This window comes from Dermacentor andersoni, chromosome 2, assembly GCF_023375885.2.
Source record: "Dermacentor andersoni chromosome 2, qqDerAnde1_hic_scaffold, whole genome shotgun sequence".
In the NCBI taxonomy this organism is placed as follows: Eukaryota; Metazoa; Arthropoda; class Arachnida; order Ixodida; family Ixodidae; genus Dermacentor; species Dermacentor andersoni.
In genome coordinates, this window is record NC_092815.1 from 219,435,112 (window position 1) to 219,456,153 (window position 21,042).

The 21,042-nt window shown below is 47.8% G+C and overlaps 1 protein-coding gene across 1 annotated transcript in view; it reads left to right on the plus strand.

The window, feature by feature from the left end:
- LOC126540004 (acidic mammalian chitinase-like) overlaps window positions 1–19,748 on the plus strand; it is a 315,282-nt gene extending 295,534 nt beyond the window's left edge. Inside the window, exon 10 of the mRNA XM_072286221.1 lies at window positions 19,355–19,748. Coding sequence (XP_072142322.1) covers window positions 19,355–19,486 — 132 coding nt within the window. The 3' untranslated portion in view covers window positions 19,487–19,748. The remainder of the gene's footprint in view (window positions 1–19,354) is intronic.
- The last annotated feature ends 1,294 nt before the right edge of the window (window positions 19,749–21,042 follow it).

The window sequence follows — 21,042 nt, forward strand, 5'->3', positions numbered from 1 at the left end:
CAACCACAACCCGCTGCCCCGGTGACTACCGTGGTCTGCCGCGGCGCGTTGCGGCAACGCGACCCACCCATCTTCAGTGGTACCGAAGACCAGGACGTAGAAGACTGGCTCGCTGACTACGGCCGGGTGAGCATCCACAACCACTGGGCCGACACCAAAAAATTAATTACGTGTCGTTTTATTTGAGCGGTGTCACCAGCTTGTGGCACCGCAACCACGAACTTGATCTGAAGACGTGGACGGCCTTCAAGACTAGCGTGACAGATGTATTTGGGCGCCCAGCGGTTCGCAAGCTTCGAGCCGAGCAACGTTTGCGTGGCCGTGCGCAACAGTGCGGGGAGACATTCACCAGCTATATAGAAGATGTTGTCGACCTCTGCAACCGCGTTGACGTCGCAATGGCTGATGCCGAGAAAATCCGCCATATATTGAAAGGCATTGAAGACGACGCCTTCCAGATGCTGTTGGCGAAAAATCATTCGGCAGTCTCTGAACTCGTCAGGATGTGTCAAAGCTTCGACGAACTGCGCAAACAACGCGTAGCCACCCGCCAATCTACACCTCAGGCCACTTCAATGTCGAGCTTGGCTGCTGCCCCGGATAACACTTCGCTGCTGCTACAGATCAAGGAGTTCGTCCGTGAAGAGGTGGCTCGTCAGCTTTCCTTGATTCCATTTGCACACGGCCAGCCGAGTACTCCGTTGGCACCCGCTCTCCAATCTGTCATCAAGGAGCAGGTAGTCGACCACATTTCGCCTTCTCTTCAGCAGGCTCCGACGGCCGCTCCTCTGACGTACCCCGAAGTCGCAATGAGGCCTGCGCCACAGACCTACGGCCCCCCTCGCCCACCTTTGCGCCCACCCGTATCCCCTCCAGTCCGTCCACTGGTGCACTATGCACGACCTCAAGACCATTGGCGCACGGAAGACAACCGCCCGATTTGTTTTTATTGTGGCCGTGCTGGACACGTGGCACGTCACTGTCGCCTGCTTACACCGAACGTCCCCAACAATGTGCGTCCGTATGCGCCACGTTTCCAACAACGCCGCAACTATTCGGACGCCTTTGAATATCCTTCTGCCGTCGACACCGCATTCTCCGCCGCTCGCCGTTCACCTTCTCCTCGCCGCCGCTCGCATTCCCCCATGCGCCGGCGGCGGAGCCCTTTGCGCCAGGAAAACTAAATATCGCAGTTCAGGAGGCGAGAATTGCGGTGCCAGCGAAATGTATAAGGCCTCACACTTCCCCGAAAAACGTTTTTGAAGTCGCAATAGAAGGAACGTTGACGCTAGCACTTCTCGACACCGGCGCTGCACTTTCAGCGATAGATGCCCGTATTTGCAGCAAGATAGGAAAAGTGACGACACTGCTTTCTGAACTGTCTCTTCCAACTGCCAACGCGCAGCACGTCGAGCCATCCGGAACCTGCACTGCATGTGTCGTAATTCAGGAGGCCCTCTATATCATAGAATTCATCGTGTTGCCGTCGTGCTCACACGACGTCATATTAGGTTGGGACTTTATCTCCACACATCATGCGATCATTGACTGGGCCCGCGCTGAAATCGAGATGTTTCAGTTTTCGACCGATATTATCACTGACCATAAGGACCATTGTCACGAAATCGCTGTTTCAGAAGACACCGGTATACCTGCCTGGTCTTCCACTCTTGTCAGTATCTCTTGCGAATCTGCAGATAACGGCACAGTACTCTTCGCTCCGTCCGAACTCTTAGTTCGCCGCCGTTCACTACCACTGCCGTTCACCGTCCTCGAGTTCAAAGCTGGCGCTTCTCTCATGTGCGTCTCAAACCGATCGGCTGAACCAATTACTTTACGCCGCCGTGAAAGCCTTGGCAGAGGAGAGCCACTGACCTCATCTTCAATATTTGACACGATGGACGACTCCACTTATCTTGCTGCTCTCGAGGCATCGCCTCCTCAGTCACTGCCGCGTTCTTTTACGCCAGCTATTGCCAGTGACCTTACGACGACGCAGCGCGACGAACTTGTTCGCTTGCTACAAGGCTTCTCTTCGTCTTTTGACTGCCAAGCAACATCACTCGGCCGCACAACGACTGTTTCGCACACTATCGACACTGGGAGCCATGCACCAATTCGACAGCGTCCCTACCGAGTATCGGCGACTTAAAGACGCCTTATTAATGACCAGGTGAACTATAGGCTCAATCGCGTTGTCATCCAGCCTTCTAGCAGTCCTTGGGTATCACCAGTCGTCCTAGTTAAAAAGAAAGACGGCACCATACGATTTTGCGTCGATTATCGAAGGCTTAACAATATTACCCGAAAGGATGTATACCCGTTGCCACGTATTGACGGCGCACTTGACTGTTTGCAACGAGCGGAGTTTTTTCCTCCTTAGATCTCCGCTCTGGCTACTGGCAGGTGTCCATGGCTGACGCTGACTGTTCCAAAACCGCGTTTGTAACACCAGACGGTTTGTATAAGTTCACTGTAATGCCGTTCGGTCTGTGCAACGCGCCCGCTACCTTCGAACGCATGATGAACGGCATCCTATGCGGCATACAGTGGCAGTGGCATACATGCCTCTGCTACCTCGACGTCGTTTTCGTCTTTTCTCCTGATTTTCCGACCCATCTTCGGCGTTTACATCAAGTTTCGACCTGTCTCCGGAATGCTGGTCTCCAGCTTAACTTAAAAAAGCGCCTATTTTCAGCTCGAAAACTGACTGTATTAGGCCACGTTGTCTCCAAAGAAGGCATTCTTCCTGATCCTGCTAAACATCACGCCGTATCCCAATTTCCGAAGCCCACTAACTTGAAAGCACTACGCAGCTTCATTGGCCTATGCTCTTATTTTCGACATTTCGTTCGCAATTTCGCTACTGTGATCACACCACTAAACGAACTTCTCCAAAGCGACAATGAACTTTCTGCTTGGTTGGAAGCCTCTGATGATGCCTTTATGTCTCTTCATCACCTGCCCACGTCTCCGCAAATCTTGCGCCATTTTGATCCAAGTGCACCTAGAGAACTTCACACTGACGCCAGTGGTGTCGGCCTTGGTGCAATGCTCGCACAACGCAAGAACACTAATGCCGAATACGTAGTCGCCTATGCTAGTCGTGCCCTCACGAAACCTGAGGGCAATCACTCAGTAAGAGAAAAAGAGTGCCTGGCTATGGTAAGGGCTCTTCAAAAATTTCGTCCATATCTCTACGGTCGACGCTTTGACGTGGTGACGGATCATCACGCTCTTTGCTGGTTGTCCAACGTAAAAGACCCGTCGGGTCGCCTCGCTCGGTGGGCCCTCCGAATCCAGGAATATGATATCCGTGTCGTCTATCGCTCTCGACGCAAACACGCTGACGCCGATGCCATCTCGCACTCCCCAGTTACTTCAGACAGCAGCACTTCTACCGACAGACATGTCGTCTCACCACTTAACATCCTGGACATGGCATCGGAGCAACGAAAAGACCCATCGATCGTCATGATATTTGACGTTTTGTCAAATCCTCCGGCAACTTCGGCCCCTCGAGCGTTACGCCGACAGGCGCATCATTTCACAATCCGGGACGGACGCAACTACCAGAATGACGGCCGCAAATGGCTCTTAGTAGTGCCTCGCCACCTACGACAAGAGTTCTTCCGCTTTTCATTCTGACCCGCAATGTGGTCACGGCGGAGTGTCAAAAACTTGCACACGGCTTCGCCTACAATATTATTGGCGAGGGTTGTACACCTTCGTCCACAAATGCGTACGCTCCTGTATTGCCTGCCAGCGACGCACATGTGTCCCGCATCTCTACACCGCACCTCTCCAACCACTTCCCTGCCCAGCTCAGCCATTTGACCGCGTCGGCATTGATATATGCGGGCCGCTTCCATCTACTGGCGCTTCCAACCGATGGATTGTTGTCGCCGTAGATCATTTGACACGGTATGCTGACACCGCCGCTTTGCCTACCGCATCAGCAAAAGACATCGCCTCGTTCATTCTAAACAGCTTCGTTCTCCGCCATGGCGTACCTCGTGAACTGTTGAGCGATCGGGGCCGCTTATTCCTCTCGGATGTCCTGCAGTCACTCCTATCTGAATGCCAAATTATTCACCGCACTACTACTGCTTATCATCCACAGACCAATGGCTTAACAGAACGATTCAACAGAACTCTTGGTGACATGCGATCAATGTATGTTGCATCTGACCACTCCAACTGGGATCTTGTACTTCCGTTCGTCACTTACGCATATAAAACAGCCTCTCAAGCCACTACCGGATTCTCACCATTCTTTCTGCTTTACGGCCGCCATTCCTCCAGCACCATTGATACGGTCCTCCCGTACCGGTCGGACCCTGCTCAATGCTCACCTGTTTCTGAGGTTGCTCAGCACGCCGAGAAACGTCGACAACTGGCCCGTTCTTTGACGTCCGCTCAACAGTGCCGCCAAAAAGAACGCCATGACCTCAATCCTGCCCCTCACTCCTTCCCCGTCGACTCACTCGTGTGGCTTTGAGTACCGCCTTTTGCTGCTCCTGGCCTTTCGTCCAAGCTCCTCCCGAAGTACTACGGATCCAACCGCGTGGTTGCACAAACACCACCAGTGAACTACGTGGTCGAACCCGTATCGCCACCTTCCGATCTGCGTCGTCGGGGGCGTGAGACTGTGCACATTGACCGGCTGAAGAGTATTACGATCCGCCCACCTCTTCCTAGGTCGCCAGGATGGCTACTCTTCAATTCCGGGGGTGATTGTGACGAAGAAAATCGGCAGGCTGAAAAACCCCCTTGCCATCGCGTGGCACGTACCCAGTTCGTTCGCTGGCTGCGCCCTACCTGCGCTGGTGCTGAGTTTGTCGCCGCTGCTCTACGAGCCGAATAAACCCCCCTTTACAATATATATGTATTGTACTGTAAAATAGGGAGCAGTGGGGCTGTGGCTAGGAGGGAGACAACGACGACGAGAAAGAACAACCTTGTTTCGGTGCTCGGTCGGCTACACTACCTCTCGCTGCTCCAACGTTCTAGTCCCAAACGCTTACTGCTAAAAGTGCTTCGCGACATTTGGTGGAGGTGCTGGACTTTTTGCAAACCTGGAACTCCGAGGCCGGACGATCCCTGTCACATCTCCCATGCCTGAGGAGACTAGTCCTACCGTGCCACCCATGCCACCGCCTCCAGTCGTCTGTCCTGGTGCGCCACGCCAACGGGATCCTCCCATATTCAAAGGCACTGACGATCATTACTTAGAGGACTGGCTGTCATCATTCAACCGAGTGAATGCCCACAACAAATGGTCTGAAGCTGACAAGCTTGGTTACGTACCATTCTACCTTTCCGGGGTCGCCCATCTTTGATCCCACAACCATGAGGCTGACTTTTCCACCTGGACAGCATTCCGGACGGCACTTCAAGAAGTATTTGGTCGCCCTGCTATGCGCAAACTTCGGACTGAACAACAGCTTCGCTGTCGTGCCCAACAAAAAGGCGAAACTTTTACGAGCTACATTGAAGATGTAGTTGACATCTGCCGGCGTATCGACCCAGATATGACCGAAGCTGACAAGGTCAAGAACACCTTGAAAGGCATAGAAGATGACGCCTTCCAAATGCTCTTGGCAAGGAATCCTCAGACAGTCAACGACCTCATAACGCTTTGCCAGAGCTATGATGAGCTGCGCAAACAACGGCTTTCTACGCGCCAAGCACTCGCTCCGGACGTCGCGCTTTCAGCTCTGAGTGATGGTGTCACTTCTACTCCTTGCAGTTCAGAAATTTTCGACAGAATCAAGCAATTTGTACGAGAAGAAGTGGCGCACCAACTCTCTCTTCTGCCAGTCGCTCCAGCCTCAGAGCCGTGCTTGACTCCAGATCTCCGTCACATGATACAAGAACAAGTCGCTAACGCAGTACCACTTGCACATCAACCGCCTCCTACGCCTGTGCCACTTACGTACGCTGCCGTTGTCGCTAATCCAAGGCCTCCTTCTGCAGGTAATCAATCCAGACTTACCAGCGCCTTTCCCTCACCTCCGCAAGCAGCTGCAACATATTCTCCTGCCCCGCCTCCCCCCCCCCCCCGAGCAGCTACTGGCCGCCACAGCAGCCCGTGCGCCCACCTCGCCAATATTTCCAACAGTCTCCGCCCGCCGTTCTCAATCCATGGCGCACCCATGATAATCGGCCTATCTGTTATTCGTGCGGCCTACCTGGGCATGTAGCACGGCTTTGCCGCCGGCGTGGATGGTATCCTTCGAATTCTCCGAGGGCACAAAGTAACGGTTTCGACTCTCCGTCCCGTTGTGCTACTGCCGCTCAGCCCTTCGAAGCCTCGTCTCCTCTTTCCCGACCCTACAATACCCGTCGGTCTCCGTCTCCCCGTCGGCGTTCTCTGTCGCCACTTATCCGTCGTCCTGAAGCTATCCGAGAGGAAAACTAAGGACCGCAGTTCCGGAGGCAAGAACTGCGATCTCAGCGAACTCCTCAAGACCTAATTTATTTCCTGCGAACGTCGTTGAAGTTTATGCAGAAGACATTGCCGTTCATGCGCTTGTAGACACGTTAGCAGCAATATCGGTGATTTCGGACAAACTTCGTCTTACCCTAGAAAAGTCGCGCCGACTTATTCAGCCATTTCATTACGTACAGCAAGCGCTGCGCCGATTGAACCCTTAGGGAAGTGTACCGTGCGTGTTGTTATAAGCGGCGCTTTATAGCATATTGAGTTCGTTGTTCTGCCTCGCTGCTCCCATGCCATAATTTTAGGATGGGACTTTCTGTCCTCTCATCATGCCGTTATAGATTGTGCCCGTGCTGAACTCGCGCTGTCACCATTCGGCACCAACGTTTTTGAAGATACTGATGACACTTCCGGTCGTGTGTTCGTCACCGCCGACACCGAGATTCCTCCATACTCTGCCGCACTTGTACGCGTTTCCTGCGTTGGGTTTCCCGACTCCACAGTTCTTTTCACGCCGTCTAAGCTTGTTGCTCGCCGCCATCCTTTCTTGCTTCCTTTTGCCCGTCTTGCCATTCGACAAGGTTCGAGCGTACTTTCTGTATCGAACCTGTTTCCTTGCCCTGCTAGGCTGCTCCACAATGAGTGTCTTGGTTATGTCGACGAAATGACCATAACCAAGCTTCCTTTAAGATGTGCCTGACGACCCGGCTTCTCCTCCGGTTGACGCTCTGGCCCTTCAAGTTTCTCCTCCCACGCCGCCGTGTGACCCAACATTTTACCAGTGCATTGATCCCAACCTCACTCCAGCGCAGCACACCCAGATCGTCCATCTTCTAGACTGCTTTCGCACGTCATTCGACCTACAACAATCTCGCTTAGGCCGTACTCCCACTGTTGTCCATCACATCGACACCCGCAACCATGCGCCTTTACGCCACAGGCCGTATCGTGTATCCGCCACGGAGCGTAGCGTGATCGCTGAGCAAGCTGCAGACATGCTCCAACGCGGTGTCATACAACCTTCGCACAGTCCCTGGGCTTCTCCTGTAGTGCTGGTAAAAAAGAAAGATGGCACAATTCGCTTTTGCGTGGACTACCGGCGACTTAATAAAATCACACGCAAGGACGTTTATCCGCTACCCCGTATGTATGTATGCTTTATTTCCAAAAAAACTAAATACAGCTTTGCGGGGGTAAAGTGGGGAAAAAAGCTGCTCGTAGCAGCTTGACTAGCCCCAAATACCCTTAAAAATACAAAAAGAAAATAAGGGAGCAGCAGCGCGGAAATACAGTTTTCCCAAGTACACACATATTCAAGCATTACAACATATCATGCACGCGCATCGCAAATCAGGCGAGGAAAGAAAAATACAACAAAAGGAAGATGTGAGCAAGCAAGCAAAAACACGAAATCTCACTGCACTTCAAAAGCACACAGGCATTGTACAACTCACATATGAGAGAAAAAATCAAGAATATCAGGAGGAGAACAAGTTGCAATATCAATTTTATTAACAATAAGATCGTTTAATAACCGAGGTAGTCTGGAGCACAGCATTTGTGATCCATAGTTTGTGCGCGATTTTGGTACGTGCCAGCACTCTGGCTTTCTTGTGCTGTATGGAGTTTCGTGTAGTTTGAAGTTAGCCATAGAAGTAATGTAGTTGATGTTCTTTTTCTGTTCATTTTTATACGCAAGCACTAAACGATACTTTAAAAGGGCCTGTACTTTCGGTGTCTAAAGTTTATGAAAGAAATAGGCTGAAGGGAAATCGTATGGTTTAGTGCAAATAGCGTGAAGAGCCTTCTTTTGCAGTATGTACAGCCTGTTGATATTTGTGTCAGAAGTGGTAGCCCAGACGGAACAACAATAACTTAAATGGCTGAGAAAAAGTGAATTATATAACAAGCACTTAATAAAGCGAGGAAGATAGTTCAAGGAATAAAATATTCCAGTGATTTGTGAAAGCTTACTAGCAAGAAAATCTATATGGCTCTGCCACGTCATAGTATGATCAAAAAATACACCTAGCGATTTTACCGAGTGTACAAGTTCAATTTTAGAATTGTTCATTAGCAAATCTTGCTCTAGAGTAATTTGCGTGTTCTTAGCGCGAAATAACACCGCCTTAGTTTTTTGTGAATTGATAGTCAAACCGTTGTCAGATGACCATGTGTATAGTTTATTCAAAACTGCATTAGCTCTTAGCTCTTATAATCAATTCGGCAGGGCGGTTAGATGAAAAGAATAACGTAGTGTCATCAGCATAGATTACGTAACGCGTATCAACATCAATGTTTACTAAATCATTAATAAAGATATTAAAGAGGAGGGGCCCTAAAATACTGCCCTGGGGTACACCTACATTGACCGATCGAACTTCAGATTTAAAGCTATTTACTTGTACAAACTGCTTTCTATGACCAAGATACGACCTAATCAAGTCAAGTGCATTGCCGCGTATACCGTAGTGGTTTAACTTACTAAGCAAGAGATCATGATTTATAGAATCGAAGGCTTTTGAAAAATCGACAAATACTCCCAATGTTAGCAAACGTTTCTCAAAATTATTTAGAATTAATTCTTTCTGTTCAAGCAAAGCTAGCTGTGTTGACATATTTTTCCGGAAAGCGTACTGATGCTTAGTTATCAAGTTGTGCTTGTCCAGAAAGTCTGATATTCTGCAAAAAATTATTTTTTCCAAGCACTTCGAAAATATAGGGAGAATAGACACAGGTCTATAATTAGGTAGGGCAGTTTTGTAACCTTTCTTGAACAATGCAACTACTTTTGCCATCTGCATTTTATACGGGAACACACCGGCAGAAAGGCATATATTATAAATATGGGCTAGTACTGGAGCGATAATATCTATTACAAATTTCACAGGCTTGATTTTAATGTTATCAGCATCGCAGGAATTGCTATTGTTTAGTACGGAGAACAGTAAAATTACTTCTGAAGTGTTTGTGGGACGCAAAAGAATTGAATGCACACAGTTCGTTGTAATGAAACAGCAGGCGTTTTCATTCACATTGCGTTTAGGTAGATTAGTGAAGTAATTATTAAAACAGTCGGCCAACTTCTCGTCAGGTATGTCCGCTCCATCAGAAATTATTCACAGCCCTGCCGCTGAATTGGGCACTCTATTCAGCAAAGAATTAAGCCAATGCCATATCTTATTGCTGTCATGGCTGCAAGATGCGAAGGATTGCTTATAAAATGCAGTTTTCGCAGCACGTAATTCCTTAGTTAAGCCATTTCGAAAAGATTTAAACGCTCTTAAATCATCAGGATCCCGAGATATGATGAATTTATTGAATAACCTAGCCTTTTCTTTTATCTTTTTAAATAATTGAACAGTATAACCCAGGGTTTACGTATCCTTGATAGAGCGGACACTTTAGGAACGGAAGGAAAATGTTTAACATAATAAGAAATGAACGTTTCCAGAAAAGCCCCGTAAGCACGATCAGCACTTGTAGCAGCAACAACACTGTCCCACACTACGTGACTTAAGTCATCGCGAAAACACTCTAGCCGTTCTTCAGTTATAATTTGCGAAAAGCAAACTCGTTCTGGTGATCTTTTATCTTTCCGTTTGACAGTGAGGAATACAGGCGTGTGATCACTCAAGATGTATGAAATAGTGCAACATTGAACACTGTTTGATCCGTAGTTAGTAATGAACAAGTCAAGGCATGTGGAGGTATCACAGGTAATTCTGGTAGGAGTATTGATAACATTGGAACACCCATACGTTTTTAAAAGCAATTCAAAATCACGTGTGATATTGCAGTCAACCATCATGTTTATATTGAAATCGCCACCACAAATCAATTTATACTGTAATTCAACAATGTATTTCAATAATTTCTCAAAAAAGAGAAAAAAGCCTTGGAGATTACCTCGCGGTGGTCTGTAGATAACAGAATAAACGGTGCGCGCATGTAACACAGACAATACCTCGTAGTCATCGTTAACACAAGAAAACTCTTGAACACAGTTTACATTAAATGAATCGCACACGATTAGGCTAACCCCGCCACCGCGTGAGTTCATTCTTGATCTTGCAAAGCACTCGTACTTTGGCGGACACCAGGGGACCGTACAATCACTGTACCACGTTTCAGAAAGCATTATGAAATGAAAACGTAAGTTTAGGCTGCTGAAAAAAGTGTCAAGTTCATCCTTTTTAATTTTCACTGACTGGTAGTTAATATGTACGCATCTAATCAATCCACCATTCTGTGAGCTTGTATTATCATGAAGATCCGACGAACGCATTTTATTCGAGTGTCCCAACACCATTTTAACTGCAACTTACTTTCACTCCTATGCTCAAAAAACGATCTTATCCAGATCAGCAGGCGACTTTATCAAGTGTGCGCGATCGCCCTCACTCTTTCTTAGGAACACTTTTCCAGCGCGGTGCCATGCAAAGCGGAAATTATTTACACGCGCCCATTCTTTCGCAGCTCTTAGGAGCATTCGATTCTGCGCAGTCAGGTTTTCCGTGATAAACGTTCCATGCTGAGCACCTGACAAAACTCTCGTTTTGTTCAGCCATTGTTACCTTGTTGACTGGTTGGAAAAGCGTACGATAATGCCGGGAGGCCTGTCGCCTCTGGTCTGAAGCCGGTGAATCGAGGTAACAGTTTGTTCAGTCAAAGGGGCAAGTTGCAGTTTTGAGGCAATGACATTCATTTTATCTATAAGACACTCGTTGTTGTCTTGATTAACACCGTGAACCTCAATATTTAGTTTCCTGCTGTGGTACTCAAGTTCATTTATCGAGGAGCGCACTGAAAGCAATTCTGCGCTCATGTTTTGCTCCTCTACTTTGCAAACTTTGTTCTTGAGCGCCTTTAGGTCATTGTCATGCTTCGCAACGAAGCATGACACGACGCGCTTGACTGCCTCCAAGGCGCCGAATTCTACTCATCCTTAGACTTACGATCCGGGTACTGGCAAGTGCCAGTGGGTGAGTCAGACCATCCGAACACGGCCTTCATCACACCTGACGGTTTATTTGAATTCACCGTGATGCCATTTGGCCTGTGTAATGCGCCTGCCACATTTGAAAGAATGATGGACAACATCTTGCGCGGCCTCAAATGGCAGATATGCCTGTGTTATCTGGACGACATCGTTATCTTTTCACCGGACTTTCCTTCCCACTTACTTCGACTTGAACGCGTCCTAAAGTGCATCGCCGATGCTGGCCTCCAGCTTAACTTGAAGAAGTGTCACTTCGCTGCCCGGCAGCTGGTCATCCTCGGCCATGTCGTATCGAAAGAAGGTGTACTCCCTGATCCGGCGAAACTACAAGCTGTTGCCCAGTTTCCCCGACCAACGACTTTGAAAGAACTGCACAGCTTCATTGGATTAGCGCCATACTTTCGCCGTTTCATCCGCTACCCACTACCAATCGCTACCCACACCCACTACCAATCGCGCATTACGTCGCCAAGCACATCACTTCTCCATTCGCGACGGGCTCTTGTACCGTCGCAACTACCTCCCGGACGGTCGCAAATGGTTGCTTGTCATCCCGCGACACCTGCGTTCGGATATTTGCGCTGCGTTCCACGACGATCCCCAGTGCGCGCATGCAGGGGTACTGAAGACATACGCGCGTCTACGCCTTTGTTACTACTGGCGGGGGATGTATCGATTCATCCATCATTAAGTCCGCTCCTGTCTGGTTTGCCAACGCCGTAAAGATCTCCCTCGTCGTTCAACCGCCCCATTGCTGCCTTTGCCTTGCCCAGCACGTGCTTTTGATCGAGTAGGTATCGACATTTATGGACCTCTGCCAACCACATCAGATGGCAATCGCTGGGTAATCGTGGCCATCGACCATCTTACGCGCTATGCGGAAACTTCCCCTTTCTCCAGCGCTTCTGCACGTGACGTCGCCCGGTTTCTGCTGCGCCACATCATCCTTCGCCACGGAGCTCCCAGGGAATTACTCAGTGACAGAGGCCGCGTCTTCCTCTCCGACGTCATCGAGGCTCTCCTCAAAGAATGCCGCATCATTCATCGCACCACTACTGCTTATCATTCGCAGACTAATGGCATGACCGAGCGCTTTAATAGCACCCTTGGTGACATGCTGGCCATGTACGTTGCATCCGACCAAACCAAATGGGACCATGTTCTACCTTTTCTGACCTACGCTTACAACACGGCCGCGCAGACTACCACGGGACTTTCGCCCTTCTTTCTCCTGTACGGACGCGAACCTTTTTCCAGAATGGATACTATCCTTCCGTACCGCCCTGACTCCATGGAAACAACTACCCTATCCGAAGCTGCTGCACACGCAGAAGAGTGTCGCAAGCTTTCCCGTATATTTACGTCAGAAGACCAGCAACGCCAGAAGCACCATCGACAAAGTTTCAATGCTCCTGTATTCTATGCTCCTGGCTCGCTAGTGTGGCTTTGGGTTCCAGCCTCTACCAGTGGACTGTCACCGAAGTCGCGTCGAAATACCGCGTGATCAACCAAACGTCTCCAGTCAACTATATTGTGGAACCCCTCGAGCTACCTTTGGATCATCGCCGTCGTGGACGTGAAATTGTGCATGCCCAGCGTCTCAAGCCCTACTATGATCCGCCTGTGCTGTCCTACCCGTAGGTCGCCGGGACGGCTTCCTTTTCCGCGGAGGCGATAAATGTACTGTAAAATAGGGAGCAGTGGGGCTGTGGCTAGGAGAGAGACAACGACGACGAGAAAGAACAACGTTGTTTCGGTGCTCGGTCGGCTACACTACCTCTCGCTGCTCCAACGTTCTAGTCGCGAACGCTTACTGCTCAAAGTGCTTCGCGACAATATATATATATATATATATATAATTGTCTGCTTTAGTAAGTCCTCGTTGAATTTACCCCTTTTGCTTGTAACCACTCCCCTCTATAATGCCGTAATGGCCCTGAGGATATGCTAAATAAATGAATAATGAAGACCCTCGCCGACATGTTAGCAACGTACGTAGACGTCAGACACTAGCCCTGGGATGCCGTTTTGCCGTGCGTAACGTTCGCTTACAACACGGCGATGTAAGAAACAACACAGATCACGCCATTGAAGCTGATTTACGGCAGGAACCCGACGACGACGACTCTCGACGCAATGCTGCCGCACATCACCGACGAAGAGAATCTTGACGTCGCCACCTATCTCCAGCGCGCCGAAGAAGCCGGCCAGTTCGCCCGCCTACGGATCAAGAACCAGCAGCGTATCGATAGTCGACGCTGCGACCTTTGACGATGCTACGTCGAGTACCATCCCGGTGATTGTGTTTGGGTTTGGACGTCGATCCACCGCCATGACTCAGTAAGAAAGTATTGTGACGCTATTTCGCACCATACAAGATCATCCAACGTATTGGCGAACTGGACTATGAGGTTGTGCCAGACGGCATTTCGCATTCACAGCGGCGGCGCGCACGATCTTAAGTGGTCCACTGGGTGCGCCTTAAGCCCTTTTACGCACGCTGATAAACTTCCTTTTTTTTGTTGTTTCTTTCATACAGGTGTTTTGTTTATTACTTTCGTTTGTCTGCAGCATCGGGTCAATACATTGTTTTTAGAGGGGGGTATTGACAGGTGTGCTTGTTTATCTCTATCGGGCGACCACGTTTCACCGCCTTACTAATGTTATCTCAGAGCGCAGGACACGCCTGCATGTATCGGAATTTTCTCGAAAGTTATCGATGGTTCTATCCGCTGTATGTTGTTACCGAACCTCGTGTAATCTGATTTCATCGCGTGACGCGACTGGTGTTGAACTTTGTAGGAGACACGCGGGTCTCAGCGAGTAGTCTGGAACATTCGACGACTGATGTACAAAAGCCGACGGGCTTGACCCACTCATCAGATTTTGACGATCGCCGATTGCGTTCGCCGCTGTCGCCGTTCTTTAACTGTTGCCTGTTTTGGGGGGCATAGGCTCGCCCAATAAAAGTTAGTTTCGTCTTCCACAGTATTGCTACTGTGTTCTGTATATGTCACTACCACGTGGCAATACGGGTTATTATGAACGCAAAAAATGGCACTATATCGTATGATTTTGTAATGTGTGACATTGCTGACACTGAATATGAATCATGAAACCAAGCTAAATCGAAAATGTCGAAAACCTTTGATGATTTTCTAGGTGTGAGACTAATTGATTGCGTTAGATTTCATGCGCACAGTATTGGACGTTTCAATATAAGCAAGCTATGCCCGCTTGTTTCTTGCTTCGGTTTCTATGAAAACCAAGCAAAATATCTTGTCGCAGGGTCGCTAGCTGAATGGAGCAGGTTATGCTATCAGTAAAGAGTTCTTGGCACGTGTGGATGCAGGTAGAAAGCAACTTCTTTCATACGCCGAACAATAGAAGCGCCCTTTTAAGGTACATTTCAACCGTCTTTCTATTTCATTAAGTTGTGCAGATAGCGACGAAGTCATAAAAATGCAACTCGTAGCTAGAAGGGCCAAAGAAGCTTGGAACCCCAGCAGTGATGGAGATAAATTGTCGCTGTAATAAAAAATAAACTTGTTGAGGGGGATGCTGCCATAATGAACCGTAGAGCACTTTGAGGTCATAATAAACATGAGGCGGTGCGTGTAATCTGCAAAGGCGTAATGGTGCAGGCGCTAACTTCGGAAATGGGGTTCTGTGCTTCAAACAGGATATCTTGTCGGGGTAGGAGGTTCAAAGACCGGCAGGCCGGTTGGCATTGGGAGCCCACGGCAGAACCACAAATGACGTATTGCAGGGTGAGAATGTTGGGCTTCGTTTTTAGTCAGGGAAGCGCAAAGCAAGATTACTTTTGAAGAAAGACTCAGGAACATGCATGCTGGCTAAAGGGCACAATTATCTGTACCTGAAGGCGTTGAAACAGAATGAAGGAAGTACAAAAAATTTTTCAACCAAGTACAGAGTAATTGAAACTGTACATAGACAACCTAGAGTAATCGGAAAGAAAACGAGAGAAACATAGACTTAATAGGATCCAAATAACGGATACGAAAGGGACCATTGCGATTTACAAGAATGAAAAGGAAGAACATTAGAAGAGAAAATGTGTACGACAACACAAAAGGCAGGGCCTTGTTATTTGAGGCTCGAGCTGGTTGCCTAAGGACAAAGACGAACTGGAGCAAATACTTGCAAGTAGATGAGGCATGTGTATGCTGCAGAAAAAAATCCGGAGCCCACTCAGCATATCCTAATGGAGTGCAAAGACATTCACCCAGAGAGAACAGTAGGCAACGTACACCTTGTAGAAGGGCTTGTATTTAAAGTTGAAGGAAACATCAACAGGTCAGCACTCAAGATAAGAAAAAATAATTTTATAATACTGGTGGCGAAAAATTAAGGAGATTGATATGACAGCATAAGTTACAGGCAATGATTGCTGTACAAGGGAGATAGAGAAGTTTAGTGGACGAGAAAACAGATTAAGGAGATGTAAACAAAAGTGCTACAATGAAGACCATGTATAGAATACCTGATTAACTTAAGCAGCTTGTCACATTCTCGATTGAAAGGGGACGCCAAAAAAGATGGAGGGCACGTTAATCGTCGCCTTTAAAGGGACACTAAAGGCAAATACTAATTCAAGTTAAAGTGATAGATTAGTTCACGAGAACGTCTAAGGCGTTAATATTATCGGGAACAGAGCCTTACTAATCGAGAAATTCAGGTAAATGCAGGACATGATTAGGCACTTCCCCAGGACATTCAAGCACTTGGCCGATGACGAAAGCACTCCTCAGGAAAATTCTGTCACTAGTGCTCAACTACTCGTTGCAAAAAACCATCGTTGTACTAAAGGATCAAATAACATGCTATTTGTCCAGTTCTATTTCATATTTAGAAAACGAACTCATTGAAATTACCGTTGACAACGACGCGGGCGGTCGAAACGTTTCCTTTTCGCTCGACCCTTCGCCGCTCAGGCTTTCGTGTTTGGCTACTTTCCTGATCGTGTAGTGCTGCGCTGGTTTGGTGGCTCGCGAAACTCCCTCAAACTGCAAGTAGCAGAGAATTCCACTTCCGTGTGATGTCAAGGGATGAGCGAACGGTTCGCGCCACTTGACCAAAAAAGCAGCTGCAGCGGGGAATCCACCGCTCTTTCCTGGCTCGGTACCGCCGTCTGTCGGGCGCTGTTTTGCACACCGACGGCAGCAAAGGGTGGTGATGGCGTATGCAACGTGACCACTCCCCCGGTACGTTGGCGGGAAATTTGAATTTGGAAAAACGTAAATTAAGTCTTTTCTTGGCACAAAAGAAGCATTGCAATGTTTATGGAATGGTATGTAAACAGTCCACGCCAACTTAGTATTTACCTTTAGTGACCCTTTAAGAGTGGAGCGCGATATCATTAAGAAATCCCGGACTGCTTCTGACGCTTCCCGGCAACTGCATCTTTGCGACCTTAATGTTTACCAGGAAGCGGTGACGGCGAACGCCGTGCGTCAAGGCGAGCGAGCGAGCTTTCTGGTAGAAACGCAGCTTCTTGTGCGGGCCACGAGGGCTATCTGGATGGTGTTTCTGCAGGGAAGTGAGCGCAGCACGCCGCTCTTTGAGCGGTTGAAATGCGGGAGCAGGAGTTTGTGTTTGAATTTCCGAGTAGCAGAATTATGCTTGCTTCTATAGTCAAATCACAGTCAGGCGGTATCATATCTGAACGTTGTGTTTAGGTGGTACTTTACGATTTTCCTGACGCATCCGATTTAGTTTATTTGAATTAGTTCAGTGACGCCCCTGCGCCACGTTGACGACCTGGTGGTTGTGGTTCGGAATGATGTTTAGCTAAACGACATCTGACGCAAGACACCGGCACCGAGTTTCATGCGATACTGTGCCCTTAACGCTATTGCCTTCATGAATCATCATCATCATCATCATCATCATCATCATCGGAAACAAGGTTCAGAGAATCAAGTCGCAATGCGCATGCGTGCTTTTCTCATTGAACGCGTTCAGAGGGGGTAGCGATGCGCCTGCCTTGACAAAGACTTAGCGGCTGCGGAGTTTTACAATGTGTAAGAGCTTCGTAACGGCAAAAGGCCACTGCGTCACCTTTTAACGCTGAAGAGAGGCAAACGCGCTCAGGTGGCGCGTTGTTCGACAGGCCAACAGTGCCGGCGCACGTGAAACTCGCCTCGCCATATCATGCGCCATCTACGCCAAGAAGACACTCGCAATTAAGGCATGTTTCTCCCAAATGCGCGATTTGTGCAATGCCAGCCAGGAGCCACAGGACATCGACCAGCGTTTGAGCGCCCTACTGCGGAGCCGAGTCGCCCAATGCTGGGCTGCCGAAGACTTATGGAAAATACGAGTAATGCCTGCTTTGCAGGACGGCCAAGGAGACCCAATAGGCATCAACGTAATTGCGCGTAGAATACGATGTGACTAAGGTACGAATTAAATGAATAGGAAACATGACTAAAAGGCAGGTTAGCGGCATATAATCAAAGTTTACTCATCGAATAATTGGAATTACTACGTACGTCGACCGTGTCTTCATTACAGTTGGTCGATATTATCTATCTTTTACGAGAACCCCATTCAGAATAATAAAAAAATATATTGCTATAAATGCCCTAGCACTAACATTTTTCTGGTATGGCGACGTGTTGTTTCGTGCCTCTGAAACATACCTGCCTTCTGTATTCAGTGACCGATGTGACGAAAGCACACATGGAGGGCCGCAATGAATGGAATGAGAAGAGACATAGACTGCCGTTTGTCCAAAAGGACGCAACATTGCTCAGTGACCTATAGCCACCTAGCTGGTTTTTCAATTAGGCAGCAGACAGGTATCCTTCGACTTTGATATATTATTGTGACGTGCGTGATGCACAAGCATGAACATTTCCTGGGATAATGGGTTAGATAGGGTTCAAATAAAAAGTTGTCGAAAACGTATTTACTGGTACCATATTTTATTACACGCTTCAACAGAGATTCAAGCGTGCACCTGGCGGGCCCTGTGTACTCGGCTACAAGAAATGATTTACAAGAAACATAGCATGACGTCGTATTACAAATATTGGTCGGCTTCGGGCAGGTTGAGCAACAAAGAGGAATGTTTATTGTGTTGGTAGGTTTTACCCGCTAGCCTGATTATATATTTATCATAACCTCTAGTTTCTTCTTAATTTCTGTCCCAAACTAATTGTCTGTAATTTTCTATACAAAGGTCCTTAAATCAACAGTTCCTATCATTAGTGTTCTAGTGTGCTTGGCAAATACATCCTGTATCGCAACCGCAATGCATGACGATGAATAAAACGAGAAGAAGGCGAAAGCAAGAGCCGACGTTTCGACAAGTGGACTTGTCTTCTTCAAAGTGACATAAGCTTTCCTCGCCGCAGTATATATACGGTGGCGAGGAAAGCATATGTCGCCTTGAGGAAGACAAGTACACTTGTCGAAACGTTGGCTCCTGCTTTGACCTTGTTCTTGTTTTGCTCATCGTCTTTAATTTCCATCTCCCGCCTTCCCCGTGTTTTCCGTGAACCGAAATGCATGTATCTTCCAGAATTGCCGCGATTGCTTCAAAACCTTAGCTATAGATTTCTAGGAGAACCGAAAAAAAAGGCACAAATAAGTTGTTAAAGTGTCTTCTGGTGCCTTAAGTTTTCAGCTGTTTTTCGGATACTCGCATAAAAAAAAAAGCTTTAGCCACACTATTTCAGCTAACGGTATGCAAAAGAACAGAACATAATTCTAAATTATTGGGGCGGTGATGATGAAGAATAAAAATTGTAAATTATTAGACTACCAAATTTACAAGAGGGAGTATAGGATTTGGCTCTTTCGGGTTATCAAAGTTCCTTGCTGTCCCACAACAATGTTACAACCATAACCGTCTCATATGTGATGTTTCTCTCTCGCAGTGTCTATGGGCGGATTCAATGGGTCTTGGCGGCGTCATGACGTACGCCATTCAAATGGATGACTGGGAAGGGAAATGCGACAACAATACCAAGTTTCCCATTCACAAAGCTATATGGAAGACAATTGGGTGAAGTGCACCTCACTTGTGCAACTAGTGGGCCAAGTGGATCATACATCTGATGAGACATGGCAAGCGGAGTGAGCGGAAGCTCACAAGTAATTAAAGAAAACATTCTACTGCAAGACATGCAAAAATAGGCACTGCTGCGTGCCTCAAAAAAAAAAATATTGCTGGAAATTCCTCTGTCTTTTTTCGTCTCGTTTTTGTCTGCGTGTCAAGCTTGCGCTGCAAAGATGCATGCAAGCTATAGCAATCGACAGCAATAAAGTAGCCTGTTTAACCAACTTGACAGTCTCAGTCTCAGTCTCGGAACACGTTACACTGGCACTCTAAGTTTAGGTGCTAAATCGTAGCGCAGATTAAGTTCGCCAATGCTATTTTGCGTCTAATGTCCTATGACGATGTCACATTACGGTTTCACTGCAGCAAATTTGTGCTTACACTGACAGAATAAAAAGGTTATTCTATTGCTGTCGTGCCGCCGCCTTCACACCGCATTCCTTGTTCCACTGACGCGCATCATTTGTGGAGAAAGCAATGGTGCTCATTTGACGCTACGCGAGAATATATTTACTTGTCACAGCGCACGCGCCGCCAAGTTGAGCGGCACCGTCCCTTTCGGCACAACCGCGCATTCCTCAATCACGACGCAACGCGCTTGGCGGCAGTGGACACGTCTCGCGAGGCCATCGATCCTGCAGCAAGAGAATCGGAGGAACACGGGGGGCGCGCGAGTGTCCTTACACGCCAGTTTGAACGATTTTTTTTAGCAGCAGGCCTCCTTATGGCGGCCGTTCCTAGTGTGGCAGAGTTTCTCTGAAAAAGAGCCACACGTGGAGATGCAAGGGACAGGGCACAACCCCAGCCCTTGAAAGAGAGGGCAGAGGTCAGGACGTGTATAAAAGCGATTTCGCGCCACCCCAAGAAAGTTAAACGCGCATACGTGATGTCCTTCTGGTTCTCTCAGCCCCTCATAAGGTGAAAATTCTCGGATCTCTCAAGTCCTAGGATTTGCGCCAAAGGTAAAGGGGGATGCCAAACAAGACATGAGTGCCCCTTTGTAAATTGCTCCAGTGGAGCAATTACTGCATTTCACGGATATCTTTAAAAATATCCTGGGTGTTTCAGCTAACTTTAGCCAGAGTTTAAAAATATGCCGATGCACTCTAAGACGTCGCGACCAAATGCATATTGCTTACTTCTGTATGTAGCGTGTCACGCTATATTTTGTACTTTGCTTCATTACATAATTAGTGAAGAATAATTAACCAACTTCTTAAGCAACAACGCTAGGAAAATGTTTCAATTAGAAAGTTGCAGAGAGGTTTACAAAACGTCCCAATGTGCAATTTCTCTCTTTCTATCTATTAAGTATTAGGCCCGTATTCACAAACGGAACTTACCCTTAACTTATGACTTAAGTAGCCGCTCGATGCTTAACGCGTTTCATAGACAAATATTGTAATTAAAGTAAACTTTAATCGACACTTGAGTGCCGGAAAGTAAAGTACGGTCAATGGCAACCTTAAGTGCGACATTCGCTACTCTCGCCTAGCAAGCAAGATG